Source organism: Heptranchias perlo, chromosome 4 (assembly GCF_035084215.1).
Source record: "Heptranchias perlo isolate sHepPer1 chromosome 4, sHepPer1.hap1, whole genome shotgun sequence".
NCBI classification, from domain to species: domain Eukaryota; kingdom Metazoa; phylum Chordata; class Chondrichthyes; order Hexanchiformes; family Hexanchidae; genus Heptranchias; species Heptranchias perlo.
Window position 1 is genome coordinate 86639805 of NC_090328.1, and position 18775 is coordinate 86658579.

The 18775-nt window shown below is 43.0% G+C and overlaps 1 protein-coding gene across 3 annotated transcripts in view; it reads left to right on the plus strand.

The window, feature by feature from the left end:
* Nucleotides 1-18775, plus strand: part of dock8 (dedicator of cytokinesis 8) — a 233949-nt gene that overhangs the window by 177752 nt on the left and 37422 nt on the right. For all 3 annotated transcript variants that reach the window (XM_067983264.1, XM_067983265.1, XM_067983266.1), the window contains 7 exons: nt 2413-2508; nt 3567-3716; nt 5175-5288; nt 8475-8630; nt 10455-10594; nt 15237-15406; nt 16584-16726. In XM_067983264.1, coding sequence (XP_067839365.1) covers nt 2413-2508; nt 3567-3716; nt 5175-5288; nt 8475-8630; nt 10455-10594; nt 15237-15406; nt 16584-16726 — 969 coding nt within the window. The remainder of the gene's footprint in view (nt 1-2412; nt 2509-3566; nt 3717-5174; nt 5289-8474; nt 8631-10454; nt 10595-15236; nt 15407-16583; nt 16727-18775) is intronic.

Consider the following 18775-nt stretch of genomic DNA (forward strand, 5'->3'; position numbering starts at 1 on the left):
CTGGTACTTATTCTCCTTTGCTGTTTGTGTGGCAGTCTTCCTTTTGAACGCACTCCAAGTGGTTTTGTTTTGCTTTAATAATGATCTCTTTCCCCACAGCAGTAATTTTCTTTCCTCCTGTGTATGTGCACCCCTTGCTGAAGGCATGTGTTGCGTTTTAACAGTCAATACATGTTGCTTAAGGACTAGGATGCCTAGTTTTGATCACATTGCTGAATTTGTTTTCTTCCATAATATAAAAGGAAAGGGCCAGTTGCCAGGCATTTACAGTCATGCTAAGTTTTTATCAAAAGAACAGTTAAACCAAATACCTCCTGCATTTCAGTTTGGACATGTCCCATCATATCTTGCATAGTAAATTAATGTCACATCTGTTTGGCAGTTAATCAAAATTTTTGCTGGATATTAAATTTCTGTTCTAAGATGGGCTTATATATTCTTATTTTAGATCAGACGTTAATAGATGTGGCTGTTCTGTACTTAGGTGGGATCTTGAAATTGCACAGAGTTATTACACCTGTTTCTTCCAATGAACCAGTGAGTGGGCTTGGACACAAGATTGGTTGTTGGATTAGGCTTACTGAGTTCAGGATTGAGTTTCTAGCCAGCCCCTCAAATTAAAATATTGGGCTTTTTGTGAGTTTATCTGCTCCAAATATTTACTACACATGGGGCCGTTGTTGTTGCTATTAAAATAATATAGCAGTGTAGTATAGCAAAGTGCTGAATGTTTTTTATAAGTGCAAGCTACTGATAGTTTCAAACAGAGAGATTTCAGTTTACCCTATATCTTGTTTTGATGGTGTTTTTTGAGGATACGACAATATTACATCTGTTTGGCACTTCACAGTCAAGGTATAGTATGGTTGGTAGCCATTAGGTTTAATTGCAGCAAAAATCCCTATTTCACAGGTGCTACAAGGTGTGTAAGTATTGAAGGTCTTCCCCTTAAGTGGAAGAACGTGTCACAGCCCAGTGTGACATTTTGCTTGTTCTACTAACTTTACCGAGCTGGATTTGCAATTGCCCCAGAATACTGAACATGATGGAGACATAAATAGTTATTCCACAATTGGGTAATATTGTTTTATTTTAATTTTCCAGTGATGTATTGTATCACCATTAAAGAGTTAAGAAATGAAACCAGGATCACTTTTTAATGTAGATTAAGAAAAGCAAAACAAGCAAAAATCAGAAATTCAGCTTGGTGCATTGAGCAATGAAAATAGTCAAATTTATTGTTCCAAACCATTTGAACAGTATCCACACATTTTGGGCTGAATGTTCCCTCTGCTTTCCTGCTTAAAACTGGACAGATTATCGCAGAAACGATGGGAAAATGGAGCAGTGAGACCTGCGACCACCTTCCCTCCTCTGCTTCTGCCGAGATTGTTGCTAGCACCCCTTCCCTGCCCACCACATGCAAATGCCAGTTTGGTGGGGGGGAGGGTGAGCAAAGCCTGATCACCCACTCCTATTACTGCTGCTCACTGGGACAGCCTGGTGGTGAGTGTCAGGGTTGCAGCAGTAGTGGACCTGAGCTGCACAAATGGAGGGAGAGAGGTGGGTTCCTTTCTCTCAGCCGAAGCCCAAAAAACTATTTCCAACTTTCCTCTTGGGGGACTATTCGGCCCCTTTTAACTGAACCTCTTCCTCTTCAGATGCTGCAGTGGTGGTCCAGCAGCAACATCGCCAGAATTTCCTAGCGTTGCAGTGGAGGGCTCCCACTTACTGGCCAGGCTCCCACCCTGCGTCCATAATGATCCCCAAGCCAGGAAAATGGGCTGGGGGTTTGCAGCAGGTTTGGAGGGGCAGATGGAAGTCCTGCCCTGCCACAATAAGAAAATTCCAGCCCCATGTTGCAAGCATTGCCTCCATTTTGTGTTCAATTTTAGTTTATTGCATACATTAAATATTTTTTTTAATTATCAGATGATCCAGTGAATCAGATTTCATTAAGTAATTTATAGAATTTTACACAATATTGCTATATATCTACATATTGTTTACATTTAAGCAAATGCTGATTTGTAGGATAACATAAACACTCTCTGTGAGCTGGAGGTACGATAGCATAAAGAATATTTAGTGTATGTATAAAATTGTTTGTCAATGACTTTTATTTAATGTCAAAATGAATTGAGGGAATGACTGATGGAAATAGATACATAAGTTTAATTTTTTTCCGAATAACCAATGTGATGTTTTACGTAACTATTGTAGTATTTCATAAGGAGAGGAAGAGAAAAAAATCCTACACTGATGTCACAAAGTTCAGTAACATTCTTTGACTATTGAAGCCTTCAAGTACAGGGAAAGGATTGGGAAACAGCAAATCTAGCAAAGACTTTTAAAGAAGGACATTCCTTTTCCTGCACCTTTTTTTAAAGTCTTCTTTTAATTCTTATTCAGCAATTTCATGAAGAGCTAGCACTGCAGATGGTCGTCAGTACTGGCATGGTGAGAGAAAACGTCTTCAAGTACGCCTGGTTCTTCTTTGAGCTTTTGGTAGGTCCACTTACTCCACAGAATGCCACACAATTTATCAGAAACCAATGGGTGTCATTGTAAACCATTTCACACAGATGTATTTTGAAAATGCTAGGTCATGTATCAGACCACCTTGCTAGACTCTCTTCCCCTCTCCAAACCAATAGCTCTCTTTTTCCCTCTCAGATCACTTTTCCTCACTTTTTTGCTTCTACATCAATTGTTTTCTTGGTTTTTCTTTCCTGTTCTTTTTCTTCCTATAATCCTATTCCACTTTGACAATTTTCAATATTTATTTTAGTTTTTTTTTGATTTAGCTTGTTCTGCCCACCCAATTTCTTTGCCGTAACTTTTCTGTTTTTTTTGAATCTGCTCAAATGATGTTCACCTTTTTCTTAAACCTTATTGTGGATTGTTTAACATATCTGGTAGCACATGCCAACAGGTGTAGAGAACATATTTTCCTATGGTGCAGAGCAACCTATCATTTCGGGGGAAAAATTGGTAAAGCCATTGTTGTACTGCCTTAGGGGTACAGCTGTGGCTCAGTGGTAGCACACTTGCCTCTGAGTCAAAAGGTTGTGGGTTCAAGTCCTACTCCAGAGACTTGTGCACAAAATCTAGGCTGATGTTCCAATGCAGTACTTAGGGAGTGCTACACTGTTGGAAGGTGCCATCTTTCGGATGAGATGTTAAACCCTCGTCTGCCCTCTCGGGTGGATGGAAAAGGTCCTTTGGCACTATCTCGAAGAAGAGCAGAGGAGTTCTGCCTGGTATCCTGGCCAATATTCATCTCTCAACCAACATCACTAAGAAACAGATTATCTGTTCACTTATTTCATTGCTGTTTGTGGGACCTTGCTAAGCACACATTGGCTACCACATTTCCTACATTACAAAAGTGACCACTTCAAAAGTACTAATGTGTTGTAAAGCGTTTTGGGATGTCCTGAGGTCGTGAATGGTGCTACATAAATGCAAATTCTTTCTTTTTGCTTTCTTAGTGGTCCCTATGGACCTGATTTCACAAATGTTCTTATAATGAGTCTAGAAAACATTTTTATTATGAATGAAAGGTTAAAAGCATGGCCCAGTACATTTGCCAGTTGGACAAGCAGGATTCTTCCCGAAAACTGCGCTTCTCAGATCGCTTCAAGGATGACGTCGCCACTATTGTCAATGTTGTTACTGCAGAGATTGCCACAATTCTTGTGAAACAGCAAAAGGTAGTTTTTTTTTCTTAAAAATATCTGTGCTTTATGTAGGAATGTTTAAAGAGGCAGTGTCACCAGAATAAAGTATCTTATGAGACAAACTGCATCATTAATATTTACTGTGTATTATTTTTGCCTCAGTTTTAACTTTCATTTTTATCTTTTTAAAAAAAAAATTTAAATGATAGAAATACGAAAATGCAGCTGTACAGATAGCTGAGTTGTCTGGTGTATTGCTTAATATGGAGCTGAGCCATACACACCAGGAAGATCCTTGGTTCAATCCTTGATCTATTTAGTTGATCTCAACTGTGGTGACAGAACGGGTGTCTGCAATTGACATCAGCACTCCTGGCAAGGGAGAGAAAAGTAAGCCAGTCTCCTCCTCACTGTATGGTGACCTCTGCTGGAAAGTGCATGTATGAGGGCAAGATTAGGCCTGGCCTAAGGATGCACCATATGATGGAATAGCTGTCCCTAAACTCATGATCAATTGCCACTTGGGCAGCTGGCATGAGTCAGTACTTTAAGGAGAGGGTGGGAGAAAATAGGGGAGGGGAGAAAATGAAAATATGTTTCAAGTCTATCCCATCATAAAGTGTGCCGATATGTACTTTTACATAAGGAGAGCAAAATAAATGCAAGCAGTTGTTTCTGGCTATTCCAAGAAATAAGTCTGCTTAAACAAAGTGATCCTTTTCCTTTACGCACCCATGTATTACCAGTCACAGTTCACAGAGCAGTCAGTTCCATGCTTTGTTCATGTTTATTATCTTCCTGCAGAATACCCAAATGTTTTCTTTTACATACAGAAGTGCCACTGGTGAGATTATGGATTCACACAGCTCACTGTACATTCCTGTACTTTGAGATTTAAGCCTTGATTTTTAACCCACCCAATGGGCGGGGGAGGCTCGCGCTGTGGGCTACCAGCAGCAGATCCGAGGTGGGAGGTGTCATCTCTCTAAGATAAGTGCTGAATATCAGCTCCTTTTAGCACTCCTTGGGTCAGGAGGAGCAGGAGTGCTTTCCCCAAACCTCACAAGGAAACCTTCACCACCACCACCCCCCAACCGCGCCCCCCACCAGCCCCGATTGAGGCCTGGAGCCTTCTCCCCCTGCTGACTGCCGGGGACCTTCCCCAAGGGTCTCCTGCTGTAGCCTCCTGCTACCTACTGTTCCTACCTGCCAGCCAGGGAGTCAATCTGTCCGGCTGACAGGCGGGAATCTGCCCAACATTATTCACATGAAGCCCTGCCATTGAGATTGGCAGGGCTTCCACGTCTCCGGCCTCGCCAGGTTCTTTGCCCACTATCGGGCTCCCCCTTACCCTTCCCACCTCCCTTTTAATATCGGGGCCTTAGTGCTTGCTGCAACTGTTTTAGAAACAAATCAAATATGTCATAAAAATTTTTAATACCTTAGGAGGTATCTTTGTCAGGTGTTCATTTTACATTTTCTTAATTTTAGGAAGCAGAACAAGCAGAAAAAATCAACGTAAGCTTGGCATTTTTCCTGTACGATCTCCTTTCCCTCATGGACCGTGGCTTTGTGTTTAATCTCATTAGAAATTATTGCTGCCAGGTAAAGAATATATTTTCTTGTTGCATTTCTGATGTTTAAGTCTAGAACAACCGAGAAGATAAAATATATTCTTCACACAACTTCACAACAATTCAGGCACCAAGTTATAGCCTTCACAGTGAATATTTAGCAAAAGTGAGTTGAAAATGATCAAATGACTCAAATCACGTGAACCGTGAAATGACATCATGGAATACTGATGTACGAATGCCTAACAAATTGATCTGAAATTCCTCTCTCTGCTATTTTAGTGGTGGCATTGACCATTTATTTAAAATGGGCTAATGCTTCTGCTAAAGTAATGAAGAGAGGAATTTCAGACAGACCGTTAAAGATTTGTGTGTTAGTATCCCGTGGCGTAATTTCAGGGCATTGGCCATTTCTGCCTTTGATTTTTGTCTTGTTACATTATTACTCTTACTATGATTTTTTTTTTAAAGTCTGTTTCCCGTTAGTTTCTCACTAGGCGAAATACTCCAGCCTAGAGAGTAGACAGATAATGTACTCCTAGTGCCCCCGCCAAAACAGCTCCATCAATGACTGTTGGGGGATGCACCAGAGTAGCCATTTCTACAGGGATCCTTCCCCTGATAACCCAGGGGAGGGTTGGGAAGTTTGCTGTTTCTATATTATGACAGTGTAGTCACATCCTGGTAATTTGTGATATGGTTGCCACCTGGCTACACTCCATTCTCAAAAAAAAACAAAAACACAACTCGTCGTTTATTAAGACATAAAATAATGAGGGGCATAGATAAGGTAGATAGTCAAAATCTTTTCCCAAAGGTAGGAGAGTCTATAATGAGGGGGCATAGATTTAAGGTGAGAGGGGAGAGATACAAAAGGGTCCAGAGGGGCAATTTTTTCACTCAAAGGGTGGTGAGTGTCTGGAACGAGCTGCCAGAGGCAGTAGTAGAGGCGGATACAATTTTGTCTTTTAAAAAGCATTTGGACAGTTACATGGGTAAGATGGGTATAGAGGGATATGGGCCAAGTGCAGGCAATTGGGACTAGCTTAGTGGTATAAACTGGGCGACATGGACATGTTGGGCCGAAGGGCCTGTTTCCATGTTGTAAACTTCTATGATTCTATGATAAATAACATGCACTGGTGCGGCTTTGGGCTGAAATTTCCTCCGAGGCGAATTGTGCTGCCAGAGGAAAATCGGGGTGAGATTTCTGCCCACCACACTGACCTCACCATTACCCCAACCCACTTTCCCTGGGTGGGCTCTTGTTGGGAGTCTACTGCTGCTGGCCACAAAGATGAGGCAGCGCTGCAGTAGGACACCTGCTGCAGACCCAGAAGGAGAGGAGCCGCTGTTAAAGGGAGCAGATGCGACCCAAAGATCTTCCACAAAATGTTACTTTAGGTGTCAGCCGAGACCAAACAAGGGTAGTGATTAGGAACAGAAGAGAGGGAGAGGTACCAATACTAGGCCCTCTCTCTCCAAAAGGGCCTTTAGTGAGATTTCTGCTACTGCTTCACGGTGTACTGGCACCCCTTTCTTGGTGGTTCCTGGGAAGGGTGGTAGGTGACGCAGGAAGCAGGGAAATCGACCAGGTTCCTGGACCCCCATCTCGCCCTCCCCTCCCAGCCCCCCCATCATTTACATGCGCCAGACGACTTCCCAGCTGAGGTAAAGGAAGAAAGATTCCTTGCTATGCTGCCAAAGATGGGTATGCATTCGGGCTCCCCACCCTATTTCTCTTCATGTTCTGCCGCTATACTGCCCAGTTTTGGGTAGGAAAATCGAGCCCTTAACCTTTGGTCCTGAACTGTATGGACCAGGAAGTTGCCGGGGTTCAATTCTGATCAATATTGAGCTGGCTGATCTCCGCTGTGGTTTTTCATGGGGTACAACAATTAGAATCACAGAATCATAGAATTGTTACAGCAAAGAAGGAGGCCATTCGGCCCATCAAGCCTTTGCTGTCTCTTTGTAAGAGCAGTCCAGTTAGTCCCACTCCCCCGCTTCTTCCCCGTAGCCCTGCAAATTTTTTCTTTTCAATTATTTATCCAATTCCTTTTTGAAAGCTGCGAGTGAATCTGCTTTCAGGCAGCGCAATGCAGATCATGACTACTAGCTGCGTAAAAAAGTTTTTCCTCACATCGCCTTTGGTTCTTTTGCCAATCACCTTAAATCTGTGTCCTTTCTGGTTCTTGGCCCTTCTGCCAATGGGAACAATTTCTCTTTATTTACTTTATCTAAACCCGTCATGATTTCGAACACTTCTACCAAATCTCCTCTCAACCTTGACTGCTCTAAGGAGAACAATCCCAGCTTCTCCAATCTATCCACGTAACTGAAGTCCCTCATCCCTGGAACCATTCTAGTAAATCTTTTCTGTACCCTCTCTAAGGCCTTCACATCCTTCCTAAAGTGCGGTGCCCAGAATTGGACACAATACTCCAGTTCTGGCTGAACCAGTGTTTTATGAAGGTTCAACATAACTTCCTTGCTTTTGTACTCTATGCCTCTATTTACAAAGCTCAGGATCCCATATGCTTTTTTAACCGCTTTCTCAACCTGTCCTGCCACCTTCAAAGATTTGAGCACATATACCCCCAGGTCTCTCTGTTTCTGCATCTCCTTTAGAATTGTACCATTTAGTTTATATTGCCTCTCCTCATTCTTCCTGACAAAATCTATCACTTTGCACTTCTCTGCATTAAATTTTATCTGCCAGGTATCCACCCATTCCACCAGCCTGTCTATGTCCTCTTGAAGTCTATTACTACCCTGCTCACTGTTTATTACACTTCCAAGTTTTGTGACATCTGCAAATTTTGAAATTGTGCCCTGTACACCCATGTCCAAGTCACTAAAATATATCAAAATAAGCAGCAGAATTAACTTCTTCATCCTTGGAACAGGGAGACAAATAATCAGCCAGGATTCCAGCTCCTGATCACTATCATTTAATCTATGCTGGATGTACATGTATGTGTGGAGCACGATTGGTCTTCACTGTGATGCCCCTACAGTTGAACAACATGACAACATCGCTGTCTAGTTTCACACATGAATGGTCACTTGGGTGAAGTAGTGGACAGATACCAAAGGAAAGAAAGCAGACAAAATTGGAAAAAAAACAAAATACAACTTAACCATCGATTGTAACAGAATGTTGTGTTGGTTTCATTGTTACATTAACATTCTTTTTTAACCCGTTCCACTGTAGCTGTCAATCAAACTGCAATCAATGCCCACCCTCATCTCCATGCGACTGGAGTTCCTGAGGATCCTCTGCAGCCATGAACACTATCTCAGCCTGAATCTTTTCTTCATCACTAATCTGTCTGCACCAGCTTCTCCATGTCCCTCAATATCATCACAGGTAAAGACCATTATGCAGCAAATCCGACTATTTCGTTTTGTGAACCTTATTATGCATTTGCTTCGGCTACATGGCATATGATAAGAGTCTTGTGCACGTCTGCATAATATGGTCCATTCACACAGATGGGCAAACTCTAGTCCTGTGCATTTTCACATCAGCTGTAATTGCTCTGAATGTTGAGATGTGGCCCAGATTTTCCTCCTTTTACAGAAACCCAAAATGTGGAAAATGTTAAGAGGTGAGGCCAAAAGTTTGATCAAAGCAATGAGTTTTATCGAGGGTCTTAAAGGAGGTGGAGGGGTTTAGGGAGGGAATTCAAGAGTTAGGGCCAAGACGGCCGAAGGCAAAGCCGCCAATGGAGGGGCGAAGAGGGGGGAATGCACTGGAGAGAAAAGTCTGAGGAATGGAGAGAGTTCTAGAAGGAGTTATAGGGCTGGTGGAAGCTACAGATATAGCCTCACAAAAATAATCTGGGCCACTGACACCCCAGGCTACCCACCACCATGATTGCAAACTGTCTTCCCAGGTCTTACCTTGCTAACAGCTGGGGGGCCCGATATTGCGCAGGTCTGAATCACAGCAAGCTGCATCGGGATGCCTGTTTGGGGCCGGCAGCTTGCCGGTTCTCCTTAAACGAGGCCCATGCCTCAAAATGGCTCCGGGTTCTTTGCTCCTGGCAATGGCAGCTGGCCGGCCGGTAGATTCTGCCAGTTAGTTATCCGAAAGTTAAAATCCACCCCACTGACTACTTGAAACATTTACAGTTGGGATCAATTCCATTTTCCTCTCATTTATTGACTGGACGTTGGGTCAAATCTTCTTGGAAAAATAACAGCGAGTTCACGACGTACGCCATTGTCAATGTGCAAATCGGCCAGCAGGTTCAGGGGAAGAAGTGATACGCCGTGAGTTGTGAATCTCCAAAACTTGCTGGTCAATTTACGCGGCTCCGCCATTTGCTTTGCACAAATGACATCTCGCTCTTAGCCTCCTCGTTATTTTTAAGAACTTGTTGGATTTGCACATTAATTGCCCAGTAAACTTGCCGCAGAAAGTTAGGGCTCATAATTAACAGCATTAAGTACCCTTTTAACTACGTGATAATTGTTAATGCATTGCCAATCAATCTCTCCGGCCCAGAAAGGGAACAATTTAAACTGTTCAATCTCATTCCTGCAGGTAGTAAATTGTTCTTGGAGATTTTTAAAATTTTAGATTTAAAATTTTAAAATGTTTTTCTTACTTTTCCTTTCTGTCTCTTTTTTCTCTCTCTCCAATCTTTCTTTCTCTTTCTTTCTCTTTCTGTACCTGATTTGACTCTAATTCACCCTCCTTCTCCGTCGATCCTCTGTTTCTTTCTCAATCTTTAAATCGCATTGGTTAAGGAAATAGACTGAGGTTCACTAAGGCCCCAGATGCCCTGTTGCTCTCGCCATGCCATTATCAGCTTGCACTTCCAGCAAGTTAAGGTACAAATTATATTCCAGCTGAAGGGTGCAGGAAAAAGTCTAAGTAATGGCTCACACTGAGAGATGCGTCGCTCCAGCAAGATTTGGCCCATTATGTTTAATGTGGCTAAAATGTTTCTGTCCAGTTGTGTGAACTTGCTACATCCTGGTGTAAACGTATGCCATGCAGGCCATTTTATGTTGTGTACTTTTTGTGGATTGTTTCTTTCATGTGACATTAGCTGACTTTTACTCATGGATAATTCTTGTACTTCAGGTTAGGATAATAAACTAAACTTTAATTTTAGATGGTATTTTTTTTTCTCAAATTGTACATTAATTTCTTCAATTACTTATTTTTTTTATTCAACAGAATTCTAGTTCATGTTCAAGTGTTCAAGACCAAAAAATTGCCAACATGTTTGAGCTTTCAGCTGATTACCGTCAGCAGCATTTCCTGACCGGGCTTCTCTTCACTGAACTTGCAGCGGCCCTGGATGCTGAAGTAGAAGGGTATGGGTTTTAAGCTCTGTTTGCATTTTGTGGTCGGGATTGCTGCATTTCTGTGGAACCAATGCGTTCTATGTAACAGAACCACATGACGTCCAAGAGATGATCGGTGGAATGTGTTGGTGCTCCAACAGTGTGCCACGGAATGATAGAACTCGGGGTCATTCCTGCAATGCGTCCTCAATCTGGGTGGTGTCATGAGAAGAGGCACAAATTAGAAGTTAGGTGCTTCCCTGTAGCAGGGGAGGGAAATGGAGGGAGTCCCCCTGGCAGTCCTATACCTTTCCAAGTGATCAGCTGAAGAGCGACATTGGCAGAAACCTGGGAGTAGGTGGAGAATAGTGAGTGGCAAAGAGTGACTCGAAGAAAGTAGAAGAAATTTCAAACAATTATATTGTTGGGGGGAGGAGACAGATAAATTATGTGATCAAGAAAGTACTGTTGGGTTCAGAGAGCAGCCTTGCCAAATATTGTCAATCGGCTGATTCATAGAGCAGATGAGTTGAAGGAAACTAGCCACTGGCCTGTAATCTGTATGAAATGGGATGAACGGGTTATGGAACTATCATATTTAGAGGGAAACTTAAACCTCTTTGTTTATTCTTTTCTTTGATGTATTGGAATATATTTCAGTGAACTAGATTTTATGCCAGTGAACATTACAAAGCTTCCTTCCTCCAATTACCTTTCATAGTTGCACCCACATGTGATACTGTTCTTGACACATAACACCAGACAATGTGAAATACATTGCTGAGTTCCTATAAAACTGCTCTTAAATATACCTCTATAAAAATCTTCCCTTATCAATAGAGCAATAGTGATAGGGGATCCTATAGTTAGGGGAACAGATAGATGTTTCTACGGCCGCAGACGAGATTCCAGGATGGTATGTTGCCTCCCTGGTGCCAGGGTCGAGGATGTCACCGAGCTGCTACAGAACATTCTGAAGGGGGAGGGTGAACAGCCAGAGGTCGTGGTCCATATTGGTACCAGCGACATGGGTAGAAAGAGGGATGAGGTCCTGCAAGCAGATTTTAAGAAGTTAGCAAAGAGATTAATAAACAGGACCTCAATGGTAGTAATCTCTGCCAACGAGTATAGAAATAGGAGGTTAGAGAAGATGGATGCATGGTTGGAGAGATAGTGCAGGAAGGAGGGCTTTAGATTCCTGGGGCATTGGGACCGGTTCTGGGGGAGGTGGGACCTGTACAAGCTGGATGGGTTGTACCTCAACAGGGCTGGGACCAATATCCTCGCAGGAAGGTTTGCTAGTGCTGCAGGGGAGCGTTTAAACTAGCTTGGCAGGGGAATGGGAACCTGAGTGTAGATTCAGAAGGGAGAGAAGCAGAGCTGGAAATGGAAGGCAGAATATTAGCGATTTTGGAAGGCAGAGGAAACAAAGGTTAGAAGCTAGACAGAAAGGAGTTTGGCAGTGCTTAATGGTATATACCTCAATGCAAGGAATATAGTGGATAAGGCAGATGAGCTAAGGGCACACTTAGACACGTGTAAGTACGATATCTTAGCTATTACAGAAACATGGCTTAAAGGGAGGCAGGAATGGCAGCTCAATGTTCCTGGTTACAAGGTTTTCAGACGAGATAGAGAGGGGGGTAAAAAAGGAGGGGGGTGTGGCAATATTGGTTAAAGAAACAATTACGGCTGTGAGGAGGGATGATATGTTAGAAGGATCATCAAATGAGGCCATATGGGTTGAGCTAAACAACAAAAAGGGCAGTCACACTACTGGGAGTGTGCTATAGACCCCCAAACAGTCAGAGGGAGATAGAAGAGCAAATATGTAGGCACATTTCTGAGAAGTGCAAAAACAATAGGGCAGTAATAGTAGGGGATACCGTAATATTAATTGGGATACAATCAGTGCAAATGCTATAGAGGGTGCAGAATTCTTAAATTGAATTCAGGAGAACGTTTTTAGCCCAACAAGAGAGGGGGCAGTTCTGGATTTAGTTTTAGGGAATGAAGCTGGGCAGGTGGAAGGAGTATCAGTGGGAGAGCATTTTGCTGGTAGTGATCATAATTCAGTTAGATTTGGCATGGATATGGAAAAGGACAAAGATAGAACAGGAGTAAAAGTTCTAAATTGGGGAAAGGCCAATTTTATTAAGCTGAGAAGTGATTTAGCAAAAGTGGACTGGAAACAGCTACTTGAAGGTAAATCAGTGTCAGAGCAGTGGGAGGTAAATCAGTGTCAGAGAGTAGGGTCTATTAGAGACCAACGAGGTAACCTATGTGTGGAGGCGGAAGATATGGGTATGGTTCTTGAAAATACTTTGCATCTGTCTTCACAAAAGAGGGGGATGATGCAGAGATTGTAGTTTAGGAGGAAGAGTGTGAAATATTGGATGGGATAAACATAGTGAGAGAGGAAGTATTAAGGGGATTAGCATCTTTGAAAGTAGATAAATCGCCAGGACCGGATGAAATGTATCCCAGGCTGTTAAGAGAAGTAAGGGAGGAAATAGCAGAGGCTGTGACCATCATTTTCCAATCCTCCCTGGCTACAGGCATGGTGCCAGAGGATTGGAGGACTGCTAACGCTGTTTAAAAAGGGAGAAATAGATAGACCGAGTAATTACAGGCCAGTCAGTCTAACCTCGGTGGTGGGCAAATTATTGGAATCGATTCTGAGGGACAGGATAAAGCGTCATTTAGAAAGGCACGGGTTAATCAAGGAAAGTCAGCATGGATTTGTTAAGGGAAGGTCGTGTCTGACTAACTTGATTGAATTTTTTGAGCCGGCAACAAGGAGGATCGATGAGGGTAATGCATTTGATGTAGTGTACATGGATTTTAGCAAGGCTTTTGACAAGGTCCCACATGGCAGACTGGTCAAAAAAGTAAAAGCCCATGGGATCCAAGGGAAAGTGGCTATTTGGATCCAAAATTGGCTCAGTGGCAGGAAGCAAAGGGTAATGGATGATGGGTGTTTTTGCGACTGGAAGACTGTTTCCAGTGGGATCCCCCAAGGCTCAATACTAGGTCCCTTGCTTTTTGTGGCATATATTAATGATTTGGACTTAAATGTGGTGGACTTGATCAAGAAGAGAGGGACACTGGAGTGTATATCCACAGATCCCTGAAGGTAGCAGGACAGGTAGTTAAGGTGGTTGAAAAGGCATATGGGATACTTTCCTTCATTAGCTGAGACATAGAATATAAGAGCAGGGAGGTTATGCTAGAACTGTGTCACCTTATTACAGGAAATATGTGATTGCATTAGAGAGGGTACAGAGGAGATTTACAAGGATGTTGCCAGGGCTGGAGAATTTTAGCTATGAGAAAAGATTGGATGGGCTGGGGTTGTTTTCTTTGGAACAAAGGAGGCTGAGGGGAGGTTTAATTGAAGTGTATAAAATTATGAGGGGCCTACTTAGAGTGAATAGGGAGAACCTATTTCCCTTAGCAGAGGGGTCAGTGACCAGGGGGCATAGAATTAAAGTAATTGGTAGAAGGATCAGAGGGGAGCTGAGGAGAAATTTTTTCACCCAGAGAGTGGTGGGTCCGGAACTCATTGCCTGAAAGGTGGTAGAGGCAGAAACCTTCAACTCATTTACAAAGTACTTGGATGAGCACTTGAAGTGCCGTAGCCTACAAGGCTACGGAGCAAGTGCTGGAAAGTGGGATTAAGCTGGCTAGCTCCTTTTCGGCTGGCACGGACACGATGGGCTGAATGGCCTCCTTCTGTGCCGTAACTTTCTATGATTCTATGATCAATAACTAATTCTAAATCCAAATTGCCAGTCTGCCAAAATTGCTGTTAAAATGTTCAATTCACAGTAGTTTAATCATAGATTTATCTTTTGGTTTGCCCGATGCTTGGATTTGCTAAGAACAGTATTGATGAGTTTGTTTCAATTATTTCCTGCCTGGGACATGAGGTGAAAAGTCTTACGGTCACAGAAATCTTCAGTTTAGGCATCAAAATGTCAGATGAGCATATACTGGAATGTATTTGGGATCAGTGGAAAAGTATTTGATATAACAATTGTAAGAGTCTATGCTAAGACAAGGGCTCGTCAAAGGTAAAACCGTCATGAATGTAGATACATTTAATTATATTTTTTTGCATTTGAGTGTTTATTAAAAACTATATTTAGACAGAAAAGTCCAATGTAAGCCTGAAAAGAACAGCTGGTCCAAATCAAGTCAGGCATCGATGTCTTCAGATACTATCAGTTATTACTGACATTGGTCCCACTGGTCCATTCATAACGTGGACTAGATTGTACATGCCCAACACTCTTAGAGATACAGATAGTTGAAAGGAATTTTTGTTATCTATAAACCTGTCAGCAGCTTTTCATGAATTTCAAATAGGTTTATAGAATTGAAGAGACCGAGTAATCGGGGGGTGAAGAGGGACACTAACTTTCTGTGTAAAAATGTAACAGAAAATCATCTTTTGTTCATTGTTCTATCACCTTAGTATGTACCACTGTCAATGCATTTAATATCAGCTGAAGTGTTTATCCTGTCCAGTTAGTGTTTTCAGTTAACACTTAAAGAACAGTAAAACTCAAAGAAGGGAAATGTTTAGTAGTTCTTTGTGGCTGAGTTAATAGTAGAAACAACTTAGATCAAAAATGATTGACCATCTTGTATCTGCTTACTTCGACAGGATAGCTAAGGTACAGAAGAAGGCTGTCAATGCGGTACTCGGTCTACTGTGTTCACATGATCTGGACTCTCGCTATTCGAAACCAGAGATTAAAACTAAAATAGCTGCCTTATACCTCCCTCTGATAGGGATTATTATGGATGCACTGCCGCAGCTCTACGACTTCACAGGTATAAGCTTTTCTTATGGTTCTTATGGTTAGAGGGGGAGTCTACTGGTATCAGACATAACTATGATAAAATTTAGCAATTACTACTAGTTAACTATTGATCACAGAGTAAATTCATGGATCCTGTGCCCTCTGTAGGGAACTACACTCAAAGGGGTGTGTTTTGGAGAATCGGGGCTACTTTGTTGTAGGCCTGTCTCTGACCCATAGTGCCTATGAGCGTGACCTCCCAATGGAGTGTTGAATTGGTGATTTTAATCTTAACTTTCAGTGACACATTTATTGAAATGTAACAACAAAAAAACGCTTGTGATGAGCCTGGTGAAATAAAGGAGAGCAGGGCACACAGAGGAGCCTGAGGCTGTTTCAATAATTTTCCCTCCAATTTTCTACCCTTAATATTCCTCTCCCCAAGGCGGTGACTGATACTTGGATATGGTTTCATGAATGTCAGCAGCCCTCCAGTACCTCAGTTAAGCAGTTATCCTTCACGTGTAAGTCTTGACGGTGAAGATCATCAGAGCCAAATCCAAACCTATCTTCAACTGATATCCATATTGCCAGCCTATTCAGGCCTTCCTGTAGAATTTGAAAAAGGCCCAACCAGACTGGCTAGGTCACTAATGTGAATCTCGCACAGGCGCAGTTATCAATTGTTGCTGAATCTGCCCCACAGTATAAATGGGGCAGAGTCAGTAACAAGGAAACTAGGTTATATTGCAAAATCTCTTCCATTGGAAGCAGGTCTATAATATAACTGCAATATCAATTATCATTTCTGCTCAGTTCCATTCACCAGGGAAACTGGGACCTGGCTCCAGGACAGGAACTTACAATAACGCTCTGAACAAAGGAACTGCTAACTTGTGAATAAAGGTAAGGATTCGCACACCAGGTTGACGAAGGAGCAAAGCTCCGAAAGCTTGTGATTTCAAATAAAGCTGTTGGACTATAACCTGGTGTTGTGTGAATCCTTACATTTGTCCACCCCAGTCCATCACCGGCATCTCCACATTGTGAATAAAGATCATTGCTTTCTGTTACACTTTGACAGCATCATTTGTCTTGCAGTACCATCGATCAGGAGGTTAAGTTTGGGAACCGAATTTCATCAGTTCTACCTGCAGGTTATACTTCACCTTCACAGGGCTTCTCTCTATACTTGTTTGTTGTTTCAGATGCCCGGATTAGGAAGGTTCGTCCAGGTAGTTCAGATGGTGACGCAGATACCAGCCCCATCAATCAGTCTGTGGCCTCAATTATAGCTGGAAGTCATGTAAACACAATGCTGAGGAGCACTGCAATGGCCTTTACATCACTGGTATGCTGAGAGCCCCTCAGAAGGGTTTTGTTTTTGATTTAAATCCTAATATAGATACATTGAGAGGGGGGGGATTTTAACCCCAACAACCGGCTCCAATGCACTCACTTCCGGGTTTAACAGAAGCGCGTTTGGATGCGTGTGAGTAACCTACTCGCCGGAGGCGGGTCCATAATTAGTGCAGGCGGGCAGGTAGTCATTGGGGCAATTAACGTCATTATGAGACGTTAATTAGGTCTTTTTAAATTGAATTTGAGAAACTGTCAAATTTAACACCTCCAGCACGAATTTCCCGGGGCTCGTGAATCTCGCCAGTGAAACGGAAGTGAGAAGGGCCAGATCCATGAGAAAAGTGCCTTTATTGCACTGCTTGTGGGCCAAGAGGAGCAACAGTGATGCCCCCCAGCTCACCAAGCTTACCCTTTAAAGACCCCACAATGTCCAACTTCCCCCACCTCCCCCACCCCGCCCCCAATGGTGTCTGACTTCCTCCGCCGCAATCGCCCCCCCCCCATACAAACCCCGAAGACTCCGATCTCTCCCCGACCTCCCCCATACAAACCCCGAAGACTGCGATCTCTCCACGACCCCCCCCATACAAACCCCGAAGACTGCGATCTCTCCCCGACCCCCCCCCCATACAAACCTCGAAGACTGCGATCTCTCCCCGACCTCCCCCATACAAACCCCAAAGACTGCGATCTCTCCCCGGCTGCTTTCCCACCTGACAGGCAGCCAGCCTGTCAATCTGGCTGGTTGCCGGGCATGAAACCTGTTGAAAAATGTTTAAAGATGCTGTAACATCAAAATTGTCACGAGGTGTGGGAAACCCTCTTCCTCTTCTGTGTTTCCTCCTCCCCCTGACCTCCCCCCAAGACAATGCACCATTTCTGGTCTGCAGCTGAGCTACTTCCAGGTTTCCCGTCCGAAAATCCTCCCCCCACCACCCCCACCCCCCCACTCTCCCACTCTCTTCCGGGCTCCAAGTTAATATCCAGGCCATTGTCTTAATCTAGAGGAGGGAAAATAGTTGAACAGCTATGTGCTATTTTCATCACAATGATGTTGCTCACAAGCGACACAATGACATTTTTGTGGTGCAATGGCACATTTTGGTGCAAATTATGTTATATAGGGTGAAATGGTGCTGTATAATTTTTGTGTACTAAAGTGTATTTCATATGAACATGTTAAAATGTTTGTATGCTAATATCACATAACTTGCTTTTACCTGGTTGCATCTAAAAGGGTTGTCAAACACTTTGATAAATGCTGTACCCATTGTGTGACGATCTGTCCATTATTTTGTATTTATTTATTATAGTATTAAGAATCTTCCTCTTTTGTTAGGCTGTAGTTGTCTAACCTGGTGAGGTGCTTGCTGTGCTTATAATACCTGACAGCAATCAGAAAAGAGGGTATTGATATGATATTAACTAATATATTTGTTCACTTCATTGCTCCTCAACTAGGCAGTTTAGTGAAGCATCACTGACTGGTTTCCATTATACTTATATTTCTGTCAGGTGTTTATTATTTTCTCCTCGTCCTCTTCCTCTTCTGTGCTTCCTCCGTTCCCCCCCCCCCCCCCCCCACCTCCCTCCAAGACAATGCACCATTTCTGGTCTGCAGCTAACCTACTTACAAGCCTCTACCAATGTATCTCTTAAAATATACTCATGAAGTGGGCTCAAATGTCTGGCTGGGTGACTCTCCCTTCATTCAGGGGCTTGTCACTGATCATTGCTCAGCGTTCAGCTCCAGCCGCAATTCCTCAGATAATGATGCAGTCCGAGCCCGCATGCAGCAAAACCTGGACAACATCCAGGCTTGAACTGATAAGTGGCAAGCAACATTCGTGCCACACAAGTGCCAGGCAATGATCATCTCCAACAAGAGAGTCTAACCACCTCCCCTTGACGTTCAACGGCATTACCATTGCTGAGTCCCCCACTATCAACATCCTGAGGGTCACCATTGACCAGAAACGGAATTGGACCAACCACATAAATGTCATGGCTACTAGAGCAGGTCAGAGGCTGGATATTC